This window comes from Emys orbicularis, chromosome 13 (genome assembly GCF_028017835.1).
Source record: "Emys orbicularis isolate rEmyOrb1 chromosome 13, rEmyOrb1.hap1, whole genome shotgun sequence".
NCBI lineage: Eukaryota > Metazoa > Chordata > Testudines > Emydidae > Emys > Emys orbicularis.
The window spans coordinates 47,072,209-47,096,327 of record NC_088695.1 but is presented as its reverse complement, the minus strand read 5'-3'; the positions used below and the strand labels follow the sequence as shown (position 1 = coordinate 47,096,327).

At 46.5% G+C, this 24,119-nt stretch overlaps 1 protein-coding gene across 1 annotated transcript in view; it reads left to right on the top strand.

Moving 5' to 3' along the window:
• The window catches only part of SLC39A11 (solute carrier family 39 member 11), a 276,332-nt gene that overhangs the window by 70,038 nt on the left and 182,175 nt on the right, over positions 1-24,119 (top strand). The window contains exon 5 of the mRNA XM_065415938.1: positions 12,309-12,453. Coding sequence (XP_065272010.1) covers positions 12,309-12,453 — 145 coding nt within the window. The remainder of the gene's footprint in view (positions 1-12,308; positions 12,454-24,119) is intronic.

Genomic DNA, 24,119 nt, shown 5'->3' with positions numbered 1-24,119 from the left:
GAAGGAGACGGGCAAAATTTCTTCTCGGGTTTTCAGCACAAAAGCCACAAAGCACAGAGCAGAACCGCTCAGAGAGCAGCTTCTAGTGTGTTCACAAGTAAAAAGAGGGGATCGTTTGGCCAGATTTAGCAGAAAGTTTAACAGCCAGGACACAGGCAGAAAGCCCACTGGGATTGCATATAGCCAACTCAGTACAGCCCGCCGGCAGTTTTTCCTTTGAGCGTCTGCAGTAGGTTAAACTTCAATTCAACTTACCCTAGGAACAGGAGATCATGAGGCAGGAGCCAGCCTGACCTTTCTCCAGTCACTCTCAGCTGGGGCTACCCCAAGCTATTGCTCAGGGGAGCAAAACAAAAAGGAGAGGGAAGGTCAAATCCAACCTCTGCGCCAAAGTCAGAGTTTGAAAAACTTGTGACACTTCAGATTCTGAGGCCCTGCGAACTGGCCGGGCAGAGTTAATGGAGCATGCACAAGGCTAATTCCCAACAGAGCAAGGACCAGATCTCCCAGCTATGCTGATTGATTCTAGTGGATGGACTTCAGTTTACACTAGCTGAGGTCCTGGCCCCAGAAGCTCCAGTTCTGTGAGACAGGATCTTTGAGTCGGCTTTAATTCTGTCCCCTGTACAAACCTGGCAGAGGCATAATGTAATCAGCAGCATGCCACTGCAAGTGCTTCAAGGCACCCTTGCACTTCTTTGCGCGCGCTCGTAATAAAAGTAAAGCATGCTAATCAATAGACAACGTCAGGATGGTTCTCTGCGATGCATCCCTGCCACACTACTCCATGCAAAGATGTGAATTAACTTACGAAGGGCATTTGCCCTTGTTTTGTCAGGAATAAGACAAAGATGCAGAGGCAATTTTAGCTCCGTACAGATTGGATATGGGTTTAGCAGGGGCCGGGGATTTGAAATCAATTCTGCAATTTCCCATCTTCCATTTGGTGCCACTGCTCACAGAGCAGAATCTAGCAACAAGATTTTCCCCAGCCCCATTTACGTTGATGACATAACCGCTCATTACGGGGAATTTATTCCCATGGGAGACAGGAAGCAGGGAGGGGAAAGGGGATTTTGTATTTTAACCCTTGCTGATAAATACCCCATCTGTAGCTTCAGCTTAATATAGTCCGGGTGTGTAAACTGCATACAGCTGCTCAAATCACTTCTTTGAGGCTCAGGGACGCTTTCAGATTCCCTTGCAATTCCAAGAGAGTCTGAGTTCCACCTTGTCAGAGTAAATTTGGGGTTACATTTAATGCTAATGAGGATGCAGGGATGCAGTGCCATCTCATCAGCTCCCAGACACGCATTCAAGCCTTGGCTAGTCCAGCAGCCTACATTCAGTTTACTCTCTCAACATCTCTGCCAAGCGCAGTAGGGAGTGAGTCTTCTGGGAAAGGCTTTGCAGGAGTTAAAACAGGTACCCCGGACTCATTTTCTCCCCTTCCCGCTTCAAAACTTGCAGAAGGGAAGAAGTCACTTTAAACCATCCCTGGCGATCCACCTCCTCTGCCCTTCCAAAAGGGTGGGTCTGCATTCAGGGGTGAACAGGATCATTCAGTTTGAACATTACGCAGATCGACTCCTGTGCCCTGCTTAAGTGAGATTCCCAGACGTGCCTTTACATGCCAGCAGGAGCAGGTAATTACGTCTCTTAGAAGGCTTTTCCCCCCTCGCGTACATTAATGACAGTAATTTAGAGAGTCACTTGCAAAGCCAAAAAACCCCTTATTTCAAAAAAGAATGACAAGGAACCATTGTGATGTAAATACCAGAGCAAGGAGACAATGCGCCTTCCAGACTGATGTGATAACAGTGTTTGCTAGCATGCAAGCATATTCTTTGTAATTACCCCAATAATTCCCTCCCCACGCTCCCCTGAACTGGTTTCAGTGAATTGTAGAGCATATAAAATGCTCCAATTAATCATACAGCATTGAAAAGGTCATTTAATTTTGCTTTTAAACAAGCAAGTGCATTAACCCCCCGAAAGGACAGACAGTGATGGAACGAGTCCAGGCCTTGTGGAAGGTGAATTAAGTCTTGAGCATTGAAATAATAAATAGGGGTGTCACCAAGAATGATGGGCTGGCAGGGGCCGCAGAGTAATCTAATTTTTAACATAAAGACTCAGCAAGCCTGCCTGACATGATGGCTTTATGTAGGGCCAGTTTAGACTCGTTCCCTAGGGACAAAACCTGTTAGAGAAGAGAGGCCTTTTGCTTCTCAGGGAAAGTAAACTTATCAAAAGTTATCCTCAGGCAGAGATTATACAGAACAAAGGACCAAGAGGGCAGACGTCTCAGGGTGCCAGGAATCTATTGCTTTAAGAGAGCAAGCATGGTCCAGTGGTCCGAGCAGTAGCCTAGGACTTGGGAAATCTGGGTTGAAGTCCCTGTTCTGCTACAGACTTCCTGTGTGACCTTGGGCAAGTCACTTAAGATAGATGAGGGTGCTGATAGGGGGGATGTAAAAGCAGGGCCGGCTTTAGCAGGTGCGGGACGCCACGCCGGGACGCAAATTGTCTCGTGCCCCCTCCCCCTCCGCCCCAACTCCGCCCCCTCCCTGCCCCATTGGATCCCTCCCCAAATCCTCACCCTGGCCCTGCCCCCAGCCCCGCCCCCTCACTGCCCCATTGGATCCTTCCCCAAATCCCTGCCCTGGCCCCGCTTCTTCCTCAAGCACGCCACATTCCTCCTCCTCACCCCTCCCTCCCAGGCTTGCGCTGATCAGCTGTCTGGCGGCGCAAGCCCTGGAGGGAGGGGGGAGAAGCAGGACGTGGCCTTTTTTTTTTTTTTTTCCTCGCTCCGCCGGCAGCCCGGGATGTTGCGGGGCCCTCTTAGGCGCGGGGCCCCATTCCGGGGAATCGGCCGAATCGACTTAAAGCTGGCCCTGTGTAAAAGGTACAAGCTAGATTTAGTAGTGTCCCAACAAGGAAGGTGGCTTTAAAAGCAGAAATGAGGGTGGAGGGGGGAATTAAAAATAGAATTGTAGGGTGAATTGAGTGCTGGTGAAAGGCACTGGAGGAAATATTCTGTCATGCAATGCACTGACTATGGAACTCATTGCCACAGGATGTTAAGGCCAAGAGTTTAGCAAGATTCAGAAAAGAATTGGATATTTTTATCTGCAGGTCAAGACTATCCAGAATTAGAATCATTAATGCCAACAAAAACTGGGTGGGATATTAAACTTTCAAGGTTTAAGCCAGTTTCTGACTATTAGAGATCAGGATGAGCCCTAATGTAGGGTGCAGATTATCCCCTATCTGCCTCCTGTAGGATTCTTGTACCTTCCTCTGAAGCCACTGTCAGAGACAGGATACTGGGCTGGATGGATCTTGGGACTGCTCCAGTTGGGCAGTTCTTGTATTCCTGTTTCACATGGGCCACCTAACATCCTGGAAGAAATCTACTGAAGAAGAATGTATTAAAAGCAGCCACATGTCCTTGGGCCAGTGGCGCTTTGTATTTCCTTTGCTATTTCAAATATTTACCTGTTTTGAATAAGAACGTTTTCCCTCGCAGTCTAGCTCTTCCTTCTGCATGCTACTGCCGTGTAGTCTTACTCCTGTTTGACATCACGCTCCATAGCCATAGTAACGAATGTGATGTCACCGAGGAAGTATGGGAAGGGGAGGAGCAAAGAACTTTGTTAAAGCCCGTCTTTAAGAATCGGAAAGGGCCTCAGGAATCACATTTGGAAGGTATCCCAGACCCAGCTTTTACGCACTTCTAAAAGTTTCCTCCAGCTCCTTTTTTAAAACGGGTGAGAATTTCCTGGCTTTACCGTGGGCACTTTGCTGAGCTATGCACATCCTCCCCGGACATTGCTTCCCTCCTTGTTGGTAAATCAGTGCCAGCCATTCCCCCACCCGATTCATATTCGAGCAGAAAGCATTGCTTGCTGTGAGCACATCAGGAAAGTCAACAGTTGCTGTTGGAATCTGGTTCTTAGTGGTGCCAAAGGATCAGGGGCTGGTGTTCACAGGCGTTCAGACTGCTATTTCTCCCCCTGCCCATCTCTTCTTGAATGCAATTAATGAAAATTAAGCACCAGATCAATTCTCTATCCACATGGTCAGGAACGCTAGAAGGTAACCTCCCTAAGTCACTTGGCTGTACGGTGGAGGAGGGCTGAAGTGTGAAGAAGATCCTATCTGAATGACAAGAAATAGCTGTATTAAATTCTTAAAGGGATTCTGCTCTTGTAGTGTGGCACATGAGATTCAAATACCAATAGTTCACAGGCAGAAACTTGACCGTAGTAGGCATTGCATCAATCACAGTCCATTTTTATAGCACTACTGATGCTTTAGGGGATCTATGTATAACTTACGAATTCTAGTTGATGTTATGAAGCTGTGATAACATTGTGTCGTGGAATGCCGCAAAGTGGGTGTGGAGTCAGCCATCTGCTGTCAGGGCGCGAGCCCAGGGGTTCTCAAACTGGGGGTCGCGAGGGTATTATATGGGGGGTCGTGAGCTGTCAGCCTCCCCCCCCCAAACCCCGCTTCGCCTCCAGCATTTATATTTTAAATATAAAAAATGAGTTTTTAATTTATAAGGGGGGGTCACACTCAGCTGCTTGCTATGTGTAAGGGGTCACCAATACAAAAGTTTGAGAACCGCTGCCTACCAGGTACAGTGGTGGGTCGTTAGGCCTTTAATGGTTTCCCATTCAGCTGGAAGCACCTTGGAACAATGAGTTGGCTGAAGCCTAGGGTAACCCAGTCGACCACGTTTCTCTGCAGGAGGCTGGGGGAGTGGAAAGTCCCCAGCAGCAGACTGAAGAAGCCAGGGGTTGATGGTGGGACATAAAAACTTGAGGGATTCACGGAACGGATAAAGCTTGGGCAGGAGAGGGGGGCATGCTGTCATAGCAGGTGGGGCCTGTTTAACTGCAGGGCAGTTTTAAGCAGCAGCCCTGTGCTAAATCAGGTTGGCTGCTGCTAGAGCAGTGATCTGGTTGCAGCGTCAGAGATTTTTACCAATATTCACCCAGGGCGGAAAAATGCCAGGGGGAAAGAAGCCGAGCAATGCCCATTTACTGCTGCTGGAGGAGCGAGCGGGACCACTTGGGCTGTCTTTTTCAAAAAAACGAAGTGGGTTGAAAAGCGAAGGGGATTTTTGGCCAAAGGCTGGGGAAGCCTCTGAAACGACTTGAGCCAGGCGGCAGTCAGCCAAGCCGAGCTGCTGTCTGTACGTTTGAGCACCGCGGGAGATGGAGAGTGCCTGTGACAGGAGTAGCTGCCCCTTGTCACTTGGCTTTTCTTGGCATTTGTGATGGTTTGTTACGCATTGTAGGCTCTCACGCTCTTCATTTGAACTGCCGACAGGGGTGAGGGAAAGGCAGGGACTGAGGAGTGGCTGTTCTCAAAATCGGCTGGCAGCCGGCTTTAGAAGCATAATCCAGCAGGGAAGTGTAAAAGCATTGAGTTAAGGAATGAGAGCAAAGAATTAGAGGAGGGTTTCCTTCCTATCCGCTCCATTGGAGATAGGAGGAGCTGGTGACTGTCAGCAGGGAAGCCTTTTTGCTCAACAATCCTTGAAAAATACTCTCTTGAAGGCAAGAATGCAAAAGCTCAATATATAATCCCTAGCTCTTGTCTAGCACTTCTCCTTGTAGGTCTCAGCGTGCTTTACAAAGAAGGCAGGTATCGTTAGCCCTGTTTTACATTGGGGGAAACTGAGGCACGGGCAGGGGAAATGAGATGACTTGCCAAAGGTCACCCAGCAGGCCAGTGACAGAGCTGGGGAAAGAGCCTGTTTCTTGAGTCCCAGCCCAGTGCTCTAAACACTAGAGACTTTGGGTCAAACTTTCAAAATGATTTAGCCTCCGAGGTTTCGTTGAAAGTCAGTCGGGTGGAGGAAGGCTTTCTGGCAGTGAGAAACCAGGAAGGAAAGGTTCTTGGGAACCACTAAACCTGAAATGGCAGATCCATACCGGCCTCCCGTGGGGCGGCAGCATGATCTGATGGACAGGGTACTGTACTGGGGCTTGGAGACCTTCTGTTCCCAGCTCTACCATGACTTGCTGCGTGACTCTTCTCTGGGCATCCCTTTCCTGTCTCACCCATTTTTTCAGGGGAGCAAGAAGCCAATCATGTGTGAGACCTGCACGACCCGGGTTGTTACTAGGATAGATGTTGACATTTTCCGACCGTTCAGAATAATTGTAGGTTTGCTTTAGGAGTGTGTTTGTTGTTGCAGTTTCTTGGTAATAAAATCGGCAGCTGCTGGTTTTGCCTGACCACTGTGTCTGTGTTGGAGAAACTGCACGGTAAATAACACGAGTGGCACCATGTTGAGTTCTCTGGCTTGCTTTATACCGGAGGATCTAATGGGCCCTTCTGTCCTTAATATCTAAAAATGAAACAATTTTACTGGGACCTCATGCACCAGAATAATTTTCTCCAGCTGTAGAGATCTTCCTGTCCACGTCTCTCATTCACTGGGCATTGTGAACTGCACTAGCCCCTGGTGTGTTTTCACTTAACTCTAATTAGCAGCATGAGCTAATTAACATGGGCTAACATTTCCTCTTCCCTTCCTCATGCTTTTGGAATCCACTGACATGTTCCAATTAAGGGGGCCAAGCGGGGAGCAGATTGGAGTGACTCAGAGCACTCGCAGTTGGAATAAATCAAGCGCTTTGCGGAAGGTCACTGATATTTTTCAAATTGAAGAAGTTGCGTGTGTGTGTGTGTCGGTAAGGTCAGTATGTCTCTGTTGACAATAAGCATCTGAAATGGCAATATATTTCCCGGTTACCTCTATTTAGGCATGAGCGGCACTGGAAAGCTTTTGATACACTCAGCATGGGTAGCAGAAGAAATAGCTAGGGGTGGCTTTTTATCATTGCCAACTTTCAGGCAAATGCATCTCGACTTCAGAAGTAGATGGCTTGCTTGATTATATAGATCTGTAATGCTAACAGCCTGGCGGTTGCTTACGTGGACCCTTTTCTTTTCATTGCAGTCTTCAATTTATGGACTCCTGTATGTTCTGGTCATGCTCTGTGCTTTTAATTTTGTTACCCTTTTGTGCTGACAGGACAGAGATGAGAGCCAGTTGTCTTTCTGGTGCCAGCAAATCAGCTGATGATAAACTGTGCAAAGCTCCTGTTTGTCTGATTTGTTCTGTAGCTTCAGGCTTGCTAGGCGCTCCTCTTGATGCAGAAGGACAGATTGTGGCTTTGGCGAGCGTACGGCCTCCATGAAGACATGACAAACGAGAGTAGTGACTAACGTAATCAGGGTGAGAGTAGGACAGGATTACATGAATAGGTTCATGCAATCATTTAGACCAGTTGCGTGCACTTAATAGTTGAAGCTTTATTAATATCACCTGAATCTTCCTCATTAATTCTCACCAGATTAGGTCACTTCTTGTAGGCCATGCTGCAGAAGTGACCTTTTAGGATCAGAGGCTGACCCTGGTAGGTTTTAGGAAAAGTGTTCCTTGCTTGGGGAAGTGGAAGCCTGGGACTAGGCACGGAGGTGGCAGTGGAGAGGCATCTGAGGGGCTGACAGAGAAAGGAGAGACAGAGGGAGAGTTCTTTTTAAGTTGCGGATGGGTTTTTACCCAAGTCTTTCAGTCACTTGAATGTCCTTCCCTCCTGCAAAAACCCATGTTCTTCCGATCAATACCTTTGCTGAAAAAAAGTGGCAGCTGCTAAACCTTTCTGCCACTTCTGTGTATCTCATCTGAGCCCTCGTTGAGCTCCTCCATAGCAGAACCGTTCCCTCTTCTTTCCCCCACCCAAAGTTAATTTTAATCGTTGGTGAAAGCTGCAGGATCCACCTAGCGCCTCTCTTTATCCATAGACACCACCCAGCCTAGATAGCAGCAGGGCAAGTTAGCCTCTTCCCAGCCAACGCCATATCTGGGGAAAGCATCTTTCTCGCCACACCTGATCAGTCCGTAGCCTCACTCTGATTCTGCTGACAAAGGTTTTGATGGTGGGCTTGCTGTGAACAGGTGTCTGCATCACTGGGAACGGACTGAAGTCATCCACTCATTTCACACCCAATTGCCTCTTGGGCACAGTCGACCTTGGTTCTCTTTCCTTCCCAATGTTGGTGTTTGGTTTTTGCGGGCAGTATACAAAGGGTTTTAGCAGTGTGTGTGTTTGTTTGCGCCCAGCTTACCGAGTGGGAGGGGCGGAGTTATTTCAAGTATATGATCCAAATCGCCCTGGCTGAGTGACCCGTCCTCTTCATTATTTACCAGGCCCCCAAGTTTTGTGTCATCCGCAAGCTTTGTCAGTGATGTTTGTTTTCTTCCAGGCATTGATAAAAATGTTAAATAGCACAGGGCCAAAAACCGATCCCTGTGGGGTCCCACTGGAAACACACCCCGTTTGCAGTGACATTTTAAGACCTATCAGTCAGTTTTTAATCCATTTAAGGTGTACCATGTTAATTTTATAGTCTAGGTTTTTAATAACAATGTTGTGTGGTACCAAGTCAAACACCTTACAGAAGTCTAAATCTGTTATATTAACACTATTACCTTTATCAGCCAAATTTGTAATCTCATGAAAAAAATATCTGATTAGTTTGAGAGGATCTATTTCCCATAAACCCATGCTGATTTTCATTAAGTACATTGCCCTCCTTTAATTCTTCATTAATCAAGTCCTGTATCAGCCGTTCCATTAGCTTGCTTCTTGAAGTCAGAACTCTGAGTGCTTTCAACTCCCATTCCAAGTCACTATTGCTGTTAGCAAGGACTAAAAAGTGATGATGCCCTCAATAAAGTGCAGATTTTCCTCCATCCTCCTGACTTTTTTTTTTTTTTTTTTTTTAGTTCTCATTAGTTTTACTCCATTACCTCATTGTGTCTGTTCTGAAGTAACAGGTCTGGGTAAGGTCAGCTTTCACAGAACTTAAGTGTTTTCCTGTTTCGTGTTTGAGTGTGTTGCACAATCACACACCCTTTTTTGGGGAAGAAATTTCTCTTCGCTTTTGAAGTCAAACACAGATGAGGTTTGTAAGGCTCTGCCACCCCCATAATAAACACTAAAGGGTAGGGAAAGTAACAAATGCTTTTAGGTTAACACATGCTGTGCAGTTTGCATTGAAACAGGCTTCTGCTTCGCCTTTCTCTTGTTTTGCCAGGGTGATTTGAGCCCTGGTCATGGAATCTGCTTCCAGTGCTCTCACAGACAACTGGGGCATTCATTGGTTCTTGTTAAATTAATGCTTCCTTGAAAAAATTAGATTTATCCTTGACCCTCTTCTTATCCTATGTTTAGTTATTGTGAATTAATATGCATGGAAAATGTTTAAACCCATGAGGTTATGGAAAATATTGTGAAATAAGGAAATTAACTGCATTGTTCCAAACTTCCTGCATTGCTGATTTTTGTTCCTTTGAATGCTAGGTATTCTGCCGTCTCTGATTTAGAAGAGGAGCAATGTCTTACTTTCCTGAACAGTTTGTCAGCATTTGCTAATCTGGCATTTCAGGGTGTTGCATCCAATTGATTCAATTTATGGATCTTTGTCCTTTTTAGTCCATATCAGACTGTGGCATGTACATGAAGTTCCCCTCTGTGCACACCCTTCCAGTATTTCATGGAAAATGTTTACACTTCCACATGCTTTTTTCATCCGCTCATCACATATTCTGTAGCACACCTGATCCTACCCCAGCCCAGCTTAGACGGACTCCCACGGAAAATCTGGGAAATGCTGAGAGGAAGAAAAGACTTGTAACGTTTTGCTAAGGAAAAGTCCTTTCTAAAAGAAGAGCGCCTCTTCAGTGCATCTTCTAATTGCCGGGTTAATGGAAGTGAAAGCACCCTGATTAAACTGCAGTAGAACGATGATCGCAAATATGTGATTAGCATTAATAACATCAGTCAGAATATATTATGCAGACGAGGGGATAATAGTTTAATTATTCATCTTCAACCTTTATATTTTTTTAAAGTCACCTTACTCATCAAGTTTCTCATTGCCAGCTCTGGTGTATGCTAGTTTATATTGCTGCTCTCTGAATCAAAGCGCCAAAGCCACGTTGCCACTCTCCTGTCTCAGGTAGAACGAAGCCACTGATGTCCCATGCTTTGAACAGTGATCCCTTTCTTGACACTTTATGTTCCTCCAGCCTTTGCTTTGCGAGTACATTGCCATCCGTTTTGTCTCTAGGGTTAAACCCTTTAATGAATCCAGAACCTGAAAACTGTAGGAAGAGAAGTAGCAATTTCCTGGGAAACAAGTAGCACTGAAAGGAGCTGTAATATACAATGTCTGATGATCTCTGTTCCAAGGGGAGACGTACTGAAATCTAACACATTCTCCAATCTTTCCTCCCCTCTCCTCTATAGGCTTTCTGTGACCTTTTCCAAGCTGGATATTTTATTGTTGCTAAATTCTGTGACAAGCAGAAAGTTGGATTTAAACAGCATATATATATATATGGTGGAGTTGTGCCAATGAGACCTACTGAAATTCAATTCTTTACTGCCACATACAGTCTTCTAGTTGAGTGTGTCGAGGTCAGCAGTGACACCTGGTGGCCTGTCAGGTTAACCTCAGCTGTGAATTTCCTATATATGTTTGATGGTGTGCCCGTGTCTCTTGGGGTTAGGGTGACCAGATAGCAAATGTGAAAAATCGGGACGGGGGTGGGGGGTAATAGGTGCCTATATAAGAAAAAGTCCCAAATATCGGGATTGTCCCTATAAAATTGGGACATCTGGTCACCCTACTTGGGGTGTCTTTTGAATCACAATTTTGCTGTCTCACTGGGACGTATTTCCCCGGCCTATGGTATTGCAAGTTCCTACTGTCTATGGGAGAGTCCATTTGGACTTACTGCAAATCCAGTACTGACCTGGAAACATGATATTGTCTCTGACTGGTTCAATGAATTTCCTCCTTGGACAATGTCTTTGGGTAGGAACCCCATTCCTGGCCCAGGACCCCGTTGTGTTTGTACAGCACCTACACATATATTTTGTTTTTATATGGGCACATTGTCTCCTCCCCACACCTATGTATATTTTGAAAAATAGAAAGCTGTATCATCAAAATATTCTCAACGATGTTAAAGGTCTGATCGTACTCTGGAAATGATTCAATAAAATTACATTGTATGGGTCCTTATTTATTCTTTCCCTCAATTCCAAGGAAATAGGCTCAGTTTTGAGTTAGTTTTCTCTCTCTCCCTAATTGTCAGTGCTGCAAACTCAGGCCTCAATTGAGAAAAGCCTCCTTTTTCAGAAATGCACTTAAATACGTGCTTATCTTCTGTTGCAGTCAATGGGCATCAGCAGATGCTTAAAGTTAAGCATGTGTTTGGTTTTTTTTGTGCTCTCCTGAATGGGGCCCCAGATCTGAGGCCCCAATCCATCAAAACGTGAACGTTAAAGTGCTCACATGCTTTGCAGAATCAGGGCCTGAGAATCCAGCTTGAATGTTTTCTGCCTGCATTCCTGATGTGCAGTGCAAGGTTCCGCATGCAGTTTTGACTATGCATGAGCCAGAATACAATCCAGCTCACTCTTCTGTAGTTGTATTGGCTCAACAGTGCTGACGGCAGCACACGTTTTGTCAGCAGAGTAAGGTACTGTATGGTTAGACGTTTTTCTCACTGTAACTACACTTGAATTATGTTATTTTTTTTCTTAAAAAAAGGTGGCATTTGGAGTTTGTTTTGAAACCTGGTGTATATATTCACGAGTGTGTGAGCATGAAATTAACATCTTTGTGTTTTTTAAAAGCCTGTTCCCTGCAGCTTTTTTACTGCCAGATCCATCCCTGTATATTGAGTGCAGCCAATGCAGAAGCTTCTGTGAAATGCATTAGGTTTGCAGATGAAGGATGGAGTCAAAATTCCAGTTCTTGCGAACCCACAAAGTCTTAAAACTGCCGCTTTGTGGAACCGGCCCTATGAAACCTGACAGTTTGTGAAACCTGCCTGGGTTAGTTTTTAACTACATAAAGTTTTTAACTCAGGCCCAGTTTGTGGAAAGACATGTTGAAGGTCATCAGGCTTCTCAGTGAGCTTGGTTCTGTCTTCTTGATTTGCAGCGAAACCCTGCAAAGCTTGATGGCTTCCCTTTGAGTTGGTTTGAATCCAAAACTCGAGGAGGTGTGAACCAAATCCAAAAGCAACTTTTGCATGAAGCCCTGAGAATCAAACACACTGAACAGTGCCCAGATCTGCCTTTAAAACCTGTGCCGATTCCAAAGTTGTCTTTGCGCATTGGGTAGGGGGGAATATAGAGAGAGGAAGACGCACACTCGCAGATGGAAACAATGTTAAATTTCCCTCTAATCCATTTCAGGGCATCAGTGAACCTCCCCACGCCGCCTTGTCTAGGAGCTACGATCCGAGAGCGGTGAAAGAGAAGTATGACCCCGAGCCGACTTATCACCAGGACTACGGGAATGAGCTCTCCATCCGGATAGGTAGAACCGGGCTTCATTCAGGCAAGCATCCTGTCATATACCAACAGCAGAGTTAGAACTCGATTAAATTGGCTCATAGACTATAATATAGATATGCTCGAAATTTAATCCACTTCGGTGCACACACACGCTTTCTCCCTCTCTCTTTCTTGGTGCAGGCTGGTGTCTGGCCCAGGAATCATTCCTTCTGTTTCTCCTTCAGTTCTCAAAACCACTTGCATGAATTATTAATAATTAGACATCTAATTTGACAGTGAAATGAAATTCACTTACCCTGAGATAATAGTTTTTCAGCTGGGAAGGAGTGGGTGGCTGGGTCACCTTTGCCTCCCCATGCTGAATTGTATGCACCCATGACCCTGGTGATGGCTTGCTGTAATTATGGGCCAGAACTGATAGTCACTTTGTGGCTCCTTATTTTGGAGGATAATAGAAGTGATAGCTGTTAGAACTTGGAATAAAAATGTCCTGTCTTGGGGAATATTTATTTGTTTCTTTTTAACAGTTTTTTAAAAACCAGTGGGAACTTCTGATCTAATTTTGTAATCTGAAAGCATGTTAAAGCTTCCCACTTTTAGGTGAGCGTGTTCAGTGTTTATACGGCCCTGTAACGAAGATCAAGTGTTGCACCCATATCATATCTGATGTATCTTCTACAGGGGGTCTAGATCCTTCCCTCGTGGGAAGACGAACTTGATCTAATAGGATTTTCCTTCTCTATCTACTGAGAGTCTGCACCGGGCAGAAAAATGTAGTTTGATAAATGACTAGTGAAAAATAGTCTCACTGCTTTGATATTTTTCTTGAGTACACTAGACGCTACCCCAATTTCTCCCCTCCAAGTATGGAGATGGGAGCACATCAAATAAAGAAGTGAGTCTTTCTGCCAAGAATTGCATTAGCTTCTCGGGCGGGGTTTTATTCTTTATTATATAGTTGCATTCTTTATGTAAAACTGTTCTGAACCAGAGTGCTTTTAACTTTTTAAAATTTTAGACAGGGGTTTTGAAAGGAGCCTAAGAGGGTTAGGTATCCAGTTACCAGGGGATTTAGATGCGTCATGTCTTTAAGCTCCTTTAACAAGTCCAGACTGATAGCCCAGCTGATAATTCTATTACTTTGGAGCATTTAGCATGCTGGCAATTTTATGTCCTAAATGTAATTTAATTTCACTCTTAAAATAATCATGCATCTTTCTGTAAGTTCAGAGCTACTCTGTTTTGTACATGCATCTGCTCTTGGTTGTAAATGAAAACCATGGAAGTCGTTTTGAGAACAGAAACTTTCCATTATGCACTGTTGGTTTGCTCTCTCTGGGGAAATTTTTTAAAAACGACGACAAATCAATACCCTTTTATTCTTTTCCGTGATATTTTTCTTCTTAGTTTTTTGCTTGTTGGGATGAACTTGCTATTTTCACAAGACGGTGTGATTGCCAAGAAGACTGATGGCAAATAGAGACAGACAGCAACTTGTTAATTAGCAGCCTTCACTAAGCCCATCAAGAACTTACCAGCTGTGTTCTTGTGAAATTTCTCAGGGCACATAATGGGTATTTTATTAATCTAAATGATGGTACTTGCTAATGTCAATTTTGACATTAGTCACTGTTGAATTATTAATTTAACTTTAAAAATCCCAAACAAGTAAGCTTAAAAAAACCCAGCCCCTCTTGCATTGTTCTGCAATTGATTTAAAAGGTGTAAGGTGATAGTGATGAGTGGAGTGGAGAGACTGCTATTGACTTGATTGAAGGGGCATGAAAGTGCAAGCCTCTCCAGTCCTATGTAACCAGGGCCCCGATCCTGCAAAGACATGCAGAGGCTTAACTTTACTGCCATGAGCATAAGTGTTCACAGGATCAGGGTCCTAATTACTGCTCAGTCATGCTTAGCCGACATGAATCTTCAAGTCAATGAATCCACTCAGTAAATGGGAAGATTCACCCCAGAGCTTCATAAAAGATGGGTGGGGTGGGGGAGGAGTCCAGTGAGCAGTTGACTTTGTGCTAGTAAAACAGGAGTCTATCCCCTACTTTTCAATAAGTTGGGGAGGCTGCTCCATTTCCTTCTATGTCTGTCTGTTGCCTTTGTGCCCCCTTGTCTGCATGTTGTTCCCACTGGATGAAAGAGTGGCTGGAACGGGAGTGGATACCATCTGGACTGACCTCTAGTGAGCGCTCTGCAAACATGTGATCTGGGTTTTACTTTCCCCCCAAGTATTGAACGTCATCTTTCTCTTTATGCTGACAGTGCTTTGACCTTTCATCTTCAGGTATTAGCTGAAGCAGTTCTAAGGTACGTCTTCACTACCCGCCGGATCGGCGGGTAGTAATCGATCTATCGGGGATCAATTTATCGCGTCTCGTCTAGATGTGATAAATCGATCCCTGAACGCGCTCCCCGTTGACTCCGGAACTCCACCAGGGCAAGAGACGGAAGCGGAGTCGACGGGGGAGCCGTGGCCATCGATCTCGCGCCGTGAGGACGTGAGGTAAGTCGATCTAAGATACGTCGACTTCGGCTACGCTATTCTCGTAGCTGAAGTTGCGTATCTTAGATCGATCCCACCCAATGTAGACCAGCCCCTAGAAACCAGTTTTATAAGCTGCTGCCCCTGGGAAAAGAGCAGCGTTCATTTTTATGAGTGCAGTTGCAGAGGTCTATACAAAAAATGTATCAGCTACTTAAAGCAGTGTTGAAAATACACGTGCTTCCTTTGGAGCAATTTTGCCTGTACTCCGTCTCAAGCAGACGTGTAAAGTGAAGTTTCGTGAAATGCACATCTCTAGTCTCGGAGTGTTAACGCAATGGGGGATATGCATGCAGGCTTGATAACTGTTAACAACGTATTAAGTCAAGGCCAGATTCAGTCTCCAGACATGAGACCAGTGTAATTGCCTCTCCCCTCCCATCGCCAGGTGCACGGTCATGCTGCAGAGGCTGTGTTAATGTTGGTCTGTATTCCTTGACACCATGAGAAGCGCTCCCCTAAATGGTAAAATCCAGCCATGTGCAGAGGGGCCATGCACCACTTATGGCCTGTTTAAGCCCTCTGCATGGGTGTGCATTTCACCCACAGTGATTAGACTCTGGTCCAGCAGGAATTGGGTGCACAGGGTCAGTTCAGCTTGTGTATGCGCCAAAATGCATTGCACCCTAAGCCCGGCCCTGGAATGTCCCTCCTGTGGCCTGGTTGTGGAGATGCACCTGTGTGGATTAGGAGAAGGGGCAGAATCAGAGCCGGTACTCCGGTGGCAAGGGCCCGCTTCTGAGTGTGGAACACAATGCAGGCTGATTCCTATTTTAAATTTGCCATTTGCTTGCAAAGAGTGTCCTCGCCTCTAATATATGCTATTTACTATTGCACTTTCCCTAGGATCCGCTGTTATGCCTAAAATCAAAGAATTGTTAGATTTGCCGTTCTGGAAATGACGTGCCCATAGGCTCTGATCTTCAGATTGCCTAATACCAGCCCACTTGTTCACTCTTTGGTTCCCACTGCTGGCCAGTCAGCTACTGCTGAACCATGAGCCCTTGCGGATTTCCAAGGGTGATGCATCTCTGGGGCTTCAGCAGCTTCCTTAATTGACTGGTTTGTGGCATGAATCAGATGGTCCTAAACAGAAAGTTCTTGCCCAGATTTTTAGCCTGATGCTTGGTGCTTGAAACCTTTCTAGGTTAGTCCTCTTAATTGATTTTCTTGGTGTAGAAATCGTCATTCGAGGCCATGGAAGTGTCCAGGTCACTGAAGGGAAATACCCTTCCCTGTGCAAGGTCTTTGGAGAACAGAAAATAGCAGCCGGAGCCCCTTGGTGGCGGGGTTGCCTGCGGTTACAGAGGACCCTGTACTCTGAGAATGCTTCACAGAAGAGAAATGAAAGCCCTGAGGTGCGTGTTTGATTTCTGTCCCTCCAGGGTGGTTGAATTCAGCCAAGTTCTCCTCGTTTGCCGGTCTGAGTAGCCACCAGACTCTGCTCGGTTTAGAGGTTGTGTTTCAGATCCTCCCACCTCTGAATATCTTCGTCCCAGTGGCCCGTTTTGGTCTGCTTCAAACCTCCTGAGTGAGGCTTTTCTCATTAGTTAGTGCACCTTGGGCCGCTCCTTCCTTTTCAGCAGCCCCTGTCTCGGATTGTGCTTTACTTGCTCTCGTTTTTGTCCTCAGAGTGACTTGATTTCCCCCCCGAGTTGTTGGGCTCATTGTTTGAATGTCGATTCTATCATTTTAGCAACCCATATATGTGCAGTGGGAGCTCTTAGGAAACAACAAAACAGATCCAGGCTATTCCGGCAGCAGACTACTTTGCTGGTGTCTGTCTTCTCCAGGCGTTCCCCTATAAAAGAACAAGCTATGTTAGCACGCATTGACTTGGCAGCCCTCTTTTAATTGACACGTATATTCTACCTTCCCTGCGAATACCCAGAGTCTGCACAGATGATTGTCAGGAACGCAAGTAACGTCAACATGGACTGGTGCCTAGGGACATCTCTGCAAAAACATGGAGACTGGCAGTGGAAATCCTCTCTATTTGAGGGCTTGTGTAGTGTCAGCTCAGCTGAGTTTGACATCAGGGTCAGGGTTCAGTAGGTGGAGTGGCTGTGTCTTCTGGCTTTAGTTTCAGGATGCATAGGTATCCTGAGGCCAGAATTTGACCCCTTACATCACAGCTACGTTTAGGCTTTGCTCCTGTTTAGGTCTCAAGAAGGATTTGCAGACAGCGGTGTGTCTAGAAACTTGAGCCATGAATCCTGGTTATCGAAACTATATATTAACAGTATGGGGATAATTGTTCCCAGCGGTTCTCCAGCGCAGAATGATTCATGTTGCTCCAAATTAGTCAGACGAGAGTGGGAGGGTGATGCTACTCCCCAGCCAATCTCTTAGTCTTTCTTCCTCCTGCTTCAATTATTCCTGCTATAGCATTGTAGGTGAAGCATCTGTTATATCAAACAAAATGCTTTCTGTCTGGTTCCAGTCGCACTGCAACAAAGGCTCTTGCACCGAAGTCCCCGGAGGGTCCAGAATTAGATGTTAAATATAGTTTCGGCATTGGGAGCCCAGAGTGTTCCCCTGCCTTCAGAGAGGCACTGTCTGCTGGTGGGAACGTGAATCAGCCTGGTGCATGCGGAAACCGTGTCTTTGCAAATCAGGAGTCGTCATTCTGCAGGCTGAAGCGGCTGCTCGAATGGAGCTGATTTGTGGGTGGGGGGTACGTGCGCGCACGCACGCACCGGCGCGCATCCATGCCTGCACAGAGTTCTCCCAGGGGAAGTCAGTGAGGAGTTGCAGAAGTGAACAAGTAGCTAGGCCAGTAACTAGAAGGACTATGAAGTGCCTCAGATGCCACCTTGCAGGTGGGATTCACCGCACAGATCGCTAACACCCGTAGAGTGGACTGAAGTGAACATGGTGACTCCTACAGAAGCTGCATTGTGAGGTGGTTTCTCGCTAGGGACTCCCTCATTTCAAGTGAGTCAGTGGAAGAGCGCGAGAGGTATTGTGCTCGGCTCTGCGCACAACTCTCTAGTGATCCACACAGAGTCATGAGATCGAGGAACAGCGTAAGGGAACTTTCCTGAGTCCTAAAGCCTGGCTCCTCTGTGGTCCTGGCCCACTCAGTGAGGCCCCCATTCTGCACAATACTTAAGCACGTGCCAGACTTCAAACACGTGAATAAGGATCTGGCGGTTATAGCGGATCAACTGCAGAGCTACACAGCACCTTTCATCTGAGGATTTCAGGGCATGTTACAAATGGAGAAACTGAGTCAGAATGCAGTGAAGTCATTTGCCAGGGGTTGCTTAGGGAGTGAGTGACACAGCTGGGATTAGAACCCAGGTCTCCTGACCCAGGGTCCTACGCTCTGAATGACACAGTGAATATAATCTAGGTGTGTTGTCCTTATGACAGTGCACAGTCCGTTCTACCTGTTAAGCAGTTTCTCTTCTTTCTTGCCATTTCTCTATTGGTGACTTTTATAGCCACCTTCGAAAACTGATGATCACGTGCCAGGCTGTCGTGCTAGTTGGTTTTGTTGAGGTTTGCTGATACCAGCTCCAACCCTTGGTCTTCCACTTGGTCGTCTTCTAGCCACGACACGGCTCTTGGGTCTCTGCTGGCTGTGCCCACACTAATGCAGCCTGGCCTTCCTCAACTTGTCTTCAGCTGACAAAACCTGCATTAGGTCCCTTACAACCTCATTTCATTTCCTCTCTTGGAGTGTCCAACCGTGCGACCACCTCCACATCTTCATTTCCGTGGCGGCGAGCGCACTGATTTCTCTTCCAGTGGCTGGCCAGGTCTCGGTTCGGTACACGAGGATGGATCGAATCACACTTTGGCCTGGTCCCCACTAAGCCCCCACTTCGGACTAAGGTACGCAACTTCAGCTACGTTAATAACGTAGCTGAATTCGAAGTACCTTAGTCCGAACTTACTGCGGGTCCAGACACTGCAGGCAGGCTCCCCCATCGATGCCGCGTACTCCTCTCGCCGAGCTGGAGTACCGGCGTCGACGGCGAGCACGTCCGGGATCGATCCCAGAACATCGATTGCCTGCCGCCGGACCCTCCGGTAAGTGTAGACGTACCCTTTGATGCACTCTCTCTTCTACCTTCAGTGGCATCTTTCTGGGGTCAGCTCCTGCCATTTGCACCAAGCAGGTTTAGTACGTTGCCTGGGGTCAGTCCGGAGGGCTCCACATTAAGCACTTTCCAGGTCTGGATTGGACCTCGGTCACTCCCTCCCCTCGCCGGCAGTGGTTTCAGCAGTTGCTGCTTTTACCTTCCACCCCTCAGAAAGAAAACCCCTTTCAGTCAAAACCTGTGCAGCAGACAGTACAAGAGAGCCCCTTGCCTCGTTAACCTAATGCCCCTTTTACAGCTTTGAAGATATTGGGCAAAACTCTACAAGTAACATGGGGATGAAAGAGGGGAAGAAATGGAGGGAAAGGAGCTAGTGAGATAAATGAGATAAGGGGACCCCTTAAACCAGCTGAGAGATGGGGTGAGCTGAATTCTGGGATGCACGTTTTTGCCCCAAGTGGCAATAGAGCTGTAATTCACAGGGAACGAACGTCTCCAGTATGTGACCTGGCTGCGTCCTAATCATGAAATCCTTCCTCTAAATCGACCCCCTTCTCTCCTGTCTCTTCTGAAAGCCTGGCTTGTCGTCTGCCTCAGAACATCCATTAACTCCAGCAGAAGCAAGTGAGGATTGTTAGCCTTTTCTGTGCATCTGCGACTTGAGTCAATAGAGCGGGTACGTCCCTGTCTTTCAGTGGTGACTTCTGAAATACTTTATTATATTCTTGCTTTTCAAAGCCCTTCTTGGTCCTGGGAGAAGTGCATCTGTAATGGTTAATGGAAGACTCCCATCCATGTTTTGAGCTAGACTAAGACACACTCAGAAAGGACACAATGATCGTACTGAGTGGTGCCTCTCACTCTTTTCTAGTGACGCTTTGACATGACCTAACACACAATCCTTCCGACAGGAGCCCTTACTTCTTTCTGTGAAAAAACTTTAAGGCAACTCATAGTGATGAGTCGTAGTAACTCAGCTAACCAGACCTTTGCTGAAGGTGATGAATGCACTGCGTTTAGATGGCAGAGCCAGTGGACTTAATCTGGATTTACTCCAGTATCAACAAGAGCAGCATTTATCCCAATTTTTTGTGTGTGCAAGTTTTACAATTGCTGTCAGTTTCCTGGGTGATCCTACAAAACCAAACCAGGTTCCCCTTATATTTTTTCCCTCTCTTTGATTGGAGAGGAGGTCAAATGTTCCTGTTGCAACAGCCCTCTGTTGGTGCACGCCTCCTGATTGCAGTGTAGACACACCCTTTGTTGTAATGTGTCTCTGCTGGTGACTCGGGAGCTGGAAGAGAGTCCCTTGCAGAGTTCATGATGTTTGAAGGGATGTGGGTGGAAGTTTGCAAAAGCTCACCACGTAAACTCTCTTCTTTCCTTGCTCTACGTATGTGCAAGATGATGGAGTGTTGGGGGAGGGGACAACCTTTGCAGCGGTGAAAGATTGTTTGATTCATTGCCATTATTTTCAGTCGGCACCCGGCATATGTGAATGAAATATTCATGAAGGGGTTACAGCTTACATAATGGATGGGCTCCTTATGCAAAATGTAACATTTACTAGTTGGGAAGGTCCCATTACATTCGTAATCATGTTGACACATTCGCACCACACTTGGTACGCTACTGAGCTTGGAAAAACGCCACTTACAGCACGCATTGAGGCTAGCTATTAAAATCCAAATGAATCAAAGATGAGTGCCTCTGGCTAGTTTAGTATCGATTTAAGAAAACTCTAATGCCACGTAGCCATTTAAATGGCTACTGATCTATATCACCTTGTTTTTAAATCATTTCTAGCCTTTAAATTTCTATTGAAGAAGGAAAACTTACATACATGCATGCTAAGCTCCTCGGTAATACATACCCTGGACCAAATTCTGCTGCTTCACCAATGCAGATCTAGAGTAATTCATTGACTTCAGTAGAGTCACTCTGGATTTACTTGGTAGCTTGTGTAAGATGAGCTTATTGCATGCACCATTGCTCCCTGCAACTCTCCACTTCCCCCACAAGCTAGCTGGGTGCCACCGTCCTGTCCTCTTCTATTTCAGGGACTCCTCGCAGCTCCCCCCATTCTCCCATAATCTCCCTGATGCCAGTGGCTCTGTGTGCTCCCCATTCTCCCCTCCCCCATGCCAAGGGCTGTGCGCACACGCCCAGATCCTCCTTTCTCTCCTTCCTTCTCCCCCATTATTTTTTCTCTTTGCCAGAGTTGTCACTCGGTGTCAATGTGTTAAATTCTATTGGGAGGATGAACAGGGGTATAATGCTGGAAGGTGTTAATGGGTGCCATCAAGAGATGACAGCAGCTCCATATATTCCCGGTTCCCCCTCCCTCCGCCCGGTTTCCACCTCCCCAGATCAATAGAGTTCTGGCTGTAGGTGCCTACAACATTCCTGGACACTTTGGAACCAATAGGATGTGGCGTTCAAAAATTACTCCGTTACGCAGACAGACAGACAAATGCCATTGAGTGTCATGTAAGGCCTCGCAAACTCAGTCCATTAAGATTCCCGGCAGATCTCTCCCAGCCAAATAGAATCTCATTTTTAGGAAAACTTCAGACTGTGTTCTGCCTGTGTATATATCATCTATTGCCGTTCTCTGGTCTATTGCTAAGGGAATTTGAGAATAGGAGCTTTCTTGCTTAGTTCATCTGTTTCCTGATGCTCAATCCCCACTTGACATCAGGAGCCGAAGACCCTGTTTTCATAAATGTCACGTTTTAAATGATTATTTCTAGGAAGATCGAGCCGAGGCAGAACTTTCTGACACATCAGCACAATGACTTCTCAGCTAGTTGTTTTTCAACGCTCCCCTCCCTCCCCAAGAGGGTGCTAGGGGGTGAGAGAATTCATGTGCCATTTGTCAGGAAAGAGAGGTTTTTAGCTGGGAATAGAAAAAGCTGCATCGGGCGCCGGGTATTTTCTCGCTTCAAAACAAGGCAGGGAGAAATCCGATGTCTTTGCCCTTCCTTTCCATTTCTCAGTAAAACAGCATCCTAGGCTGGGTGTGAGCTATTTGTTGAGTGCACAGAGCTGCTTTATTTGCCCACGGAGTTGCTGTCTTGTCCAACTCACAGCTTTAAAGAGCCCTTGGGATGTGAAAGATGCTGCATAGATTATTTTAAAAAAATCCAACTCTTTCCAAATTAGTGCATGTGAAATCTCCTCTTGGCATCTTTTAATATTGTGTCCTGCCGTTCCGTGCAAGTATCGCCTTTCATGGCCTTCCTGTCAACACATCCTTATTTTCTGGGCCTTTGCCAGTGCTCTCCAGGATGAAATGTGTCCTACAAGTTCTTAGCTCAGCAACTGGGGTTTTTTTTGCTGTTTTTTTTGTTTAAAGCTTTTCAACTGTTTTAAGTTACAGGAACTCCTACAAAGCAACAATACTATTGTGCCTTTGGTGCAGAACAGGACATTTGGGTGTTTTATTCTATGGAGCGAGGCAGGGCGAATTGCTACCACCTTTCCTGAGATGTGGCTGGGGTGGGAAGCAGTGAAGAGAGCACAAAATAAGTTTGCTCGGGAGTGAGGTTTAATACAATGTCCAGTTAGTGTGGCTGGGGGACTCCCGGTCTGCAGAAGTTGTCCTGGGCTCTTTAATGCCCATCAGTCAGCCGGAGGTTGTGTCCCCGATGGATCCCTCCCACAGTGTGCACGCCAGGCTGGGGAGCTGGCTTGGGCGCTATCAGTCTCCTTTGAAACGAGTGGGGGATTTGACCAGCTCTCTCTCTGTGGCCCCGTGCAGTTCTCCAGTGCCATGATGTATTCACAGCCGTGTGAGTGAAAAAGGCAGCCCCAGCTTTGAAAGATCCCACCCACGACCCCTCTCCCCAGCCCCTCAATCTGTTTGCACAGCATGTGGTTCTCTACCGAGAGTCAGCCGCCTTGCCAGTGAGAAATGAATGTCGCGTCACTCACAGCGTGGCTATTGGGCTCTGCACCACTTTTGATTTAGCCAAGATTCATTAGTCTGAGGCTAATTAAACTCAGTTGGGACCCACGCTATGAATTCAGGTCTGCTCACAAGTGTGGAAGGTACGGAGATGTTGACTGTTGTGTAGGTCTCTCTTAAACAGTGGAGTCAGTTCCCAAATTGCATTTGCTAGCTCTCGGCAATATTTTCTGCTGGCTTAATTTCCTGGCTTCACCTGGCAAACTATTATTAGGGCTCTAAATTCTATTTTTATTCCATGTTCCACAGCTACTTAAATTAAGAGCCCACTGGATAGCTCATTTCCCATCCCTCCATCTCTCTTATAATGCCGCTCTGCTGGACTCCTTGCTCATTACTGGGATCGTTATGCGATGTGTCACTCAGCAGTTTGTCTCCGTAGCCTAGAAGTGTTTTAGCAAGAAAGTGAAGTCTGGTAGAGGATCAAGCTGGAATGTAATCTCCCCACCACATCCCTAGTAGGCTTGATCACGTGGCGTGATGCGACTTTCTGTACGTTGTGACAGACCCAGACCAGTAGGGTACAGGAGTCTGGTAGAGGGCAAATATACTGGTCAGTGGATGAGTAGTTTTCTGTTCCCTGAGTGACCAGAGCAGGGGTTGCACTAGAGTAATCAGGAACCTGCTAGAACCAGTTAAGGCAGGCAGGCTAATTAGGACACCTGGAGCCAATTAAAAAGAAGCTGCTAGAATCAATTAAGGCAGGCTAATCAGGGCACCTGGGTTTTAAAAGGAGCTCACTTCAGTTTGTGGTGCGAGTGTGAGGAGCTGGGAGCAAGAGGCGCAAGGAGCTGAGAGTGAGAGGGTGTGCTGCTGGAGGACTGAGGAGCACAAGCGTTCTCAGACACCAGGAGGAAGGTCCTGTGGTGAGAATAAGGAAGATGTTTGGAGGAGGCCATGGGGAAGTAGCCCAGGGAGTTGTAGCTGTCATGCAGCTGTTACAGGAGGCACTATAGACAGCTGTAGTCCACCGGGCCCTGGGCTGGAACCCGGAGTAGAGGGCGGGCCCGGGTTCCCCCCAAACCTCCCAATTGACCTGGACTGTGGGTTCTTCCAGAGGGGAAGGTCTCTGGGCTGTTCCCCAACCCACATGGTGAATCTCTGAGGCAAGAAAATCCGCCAATAAGCACAGG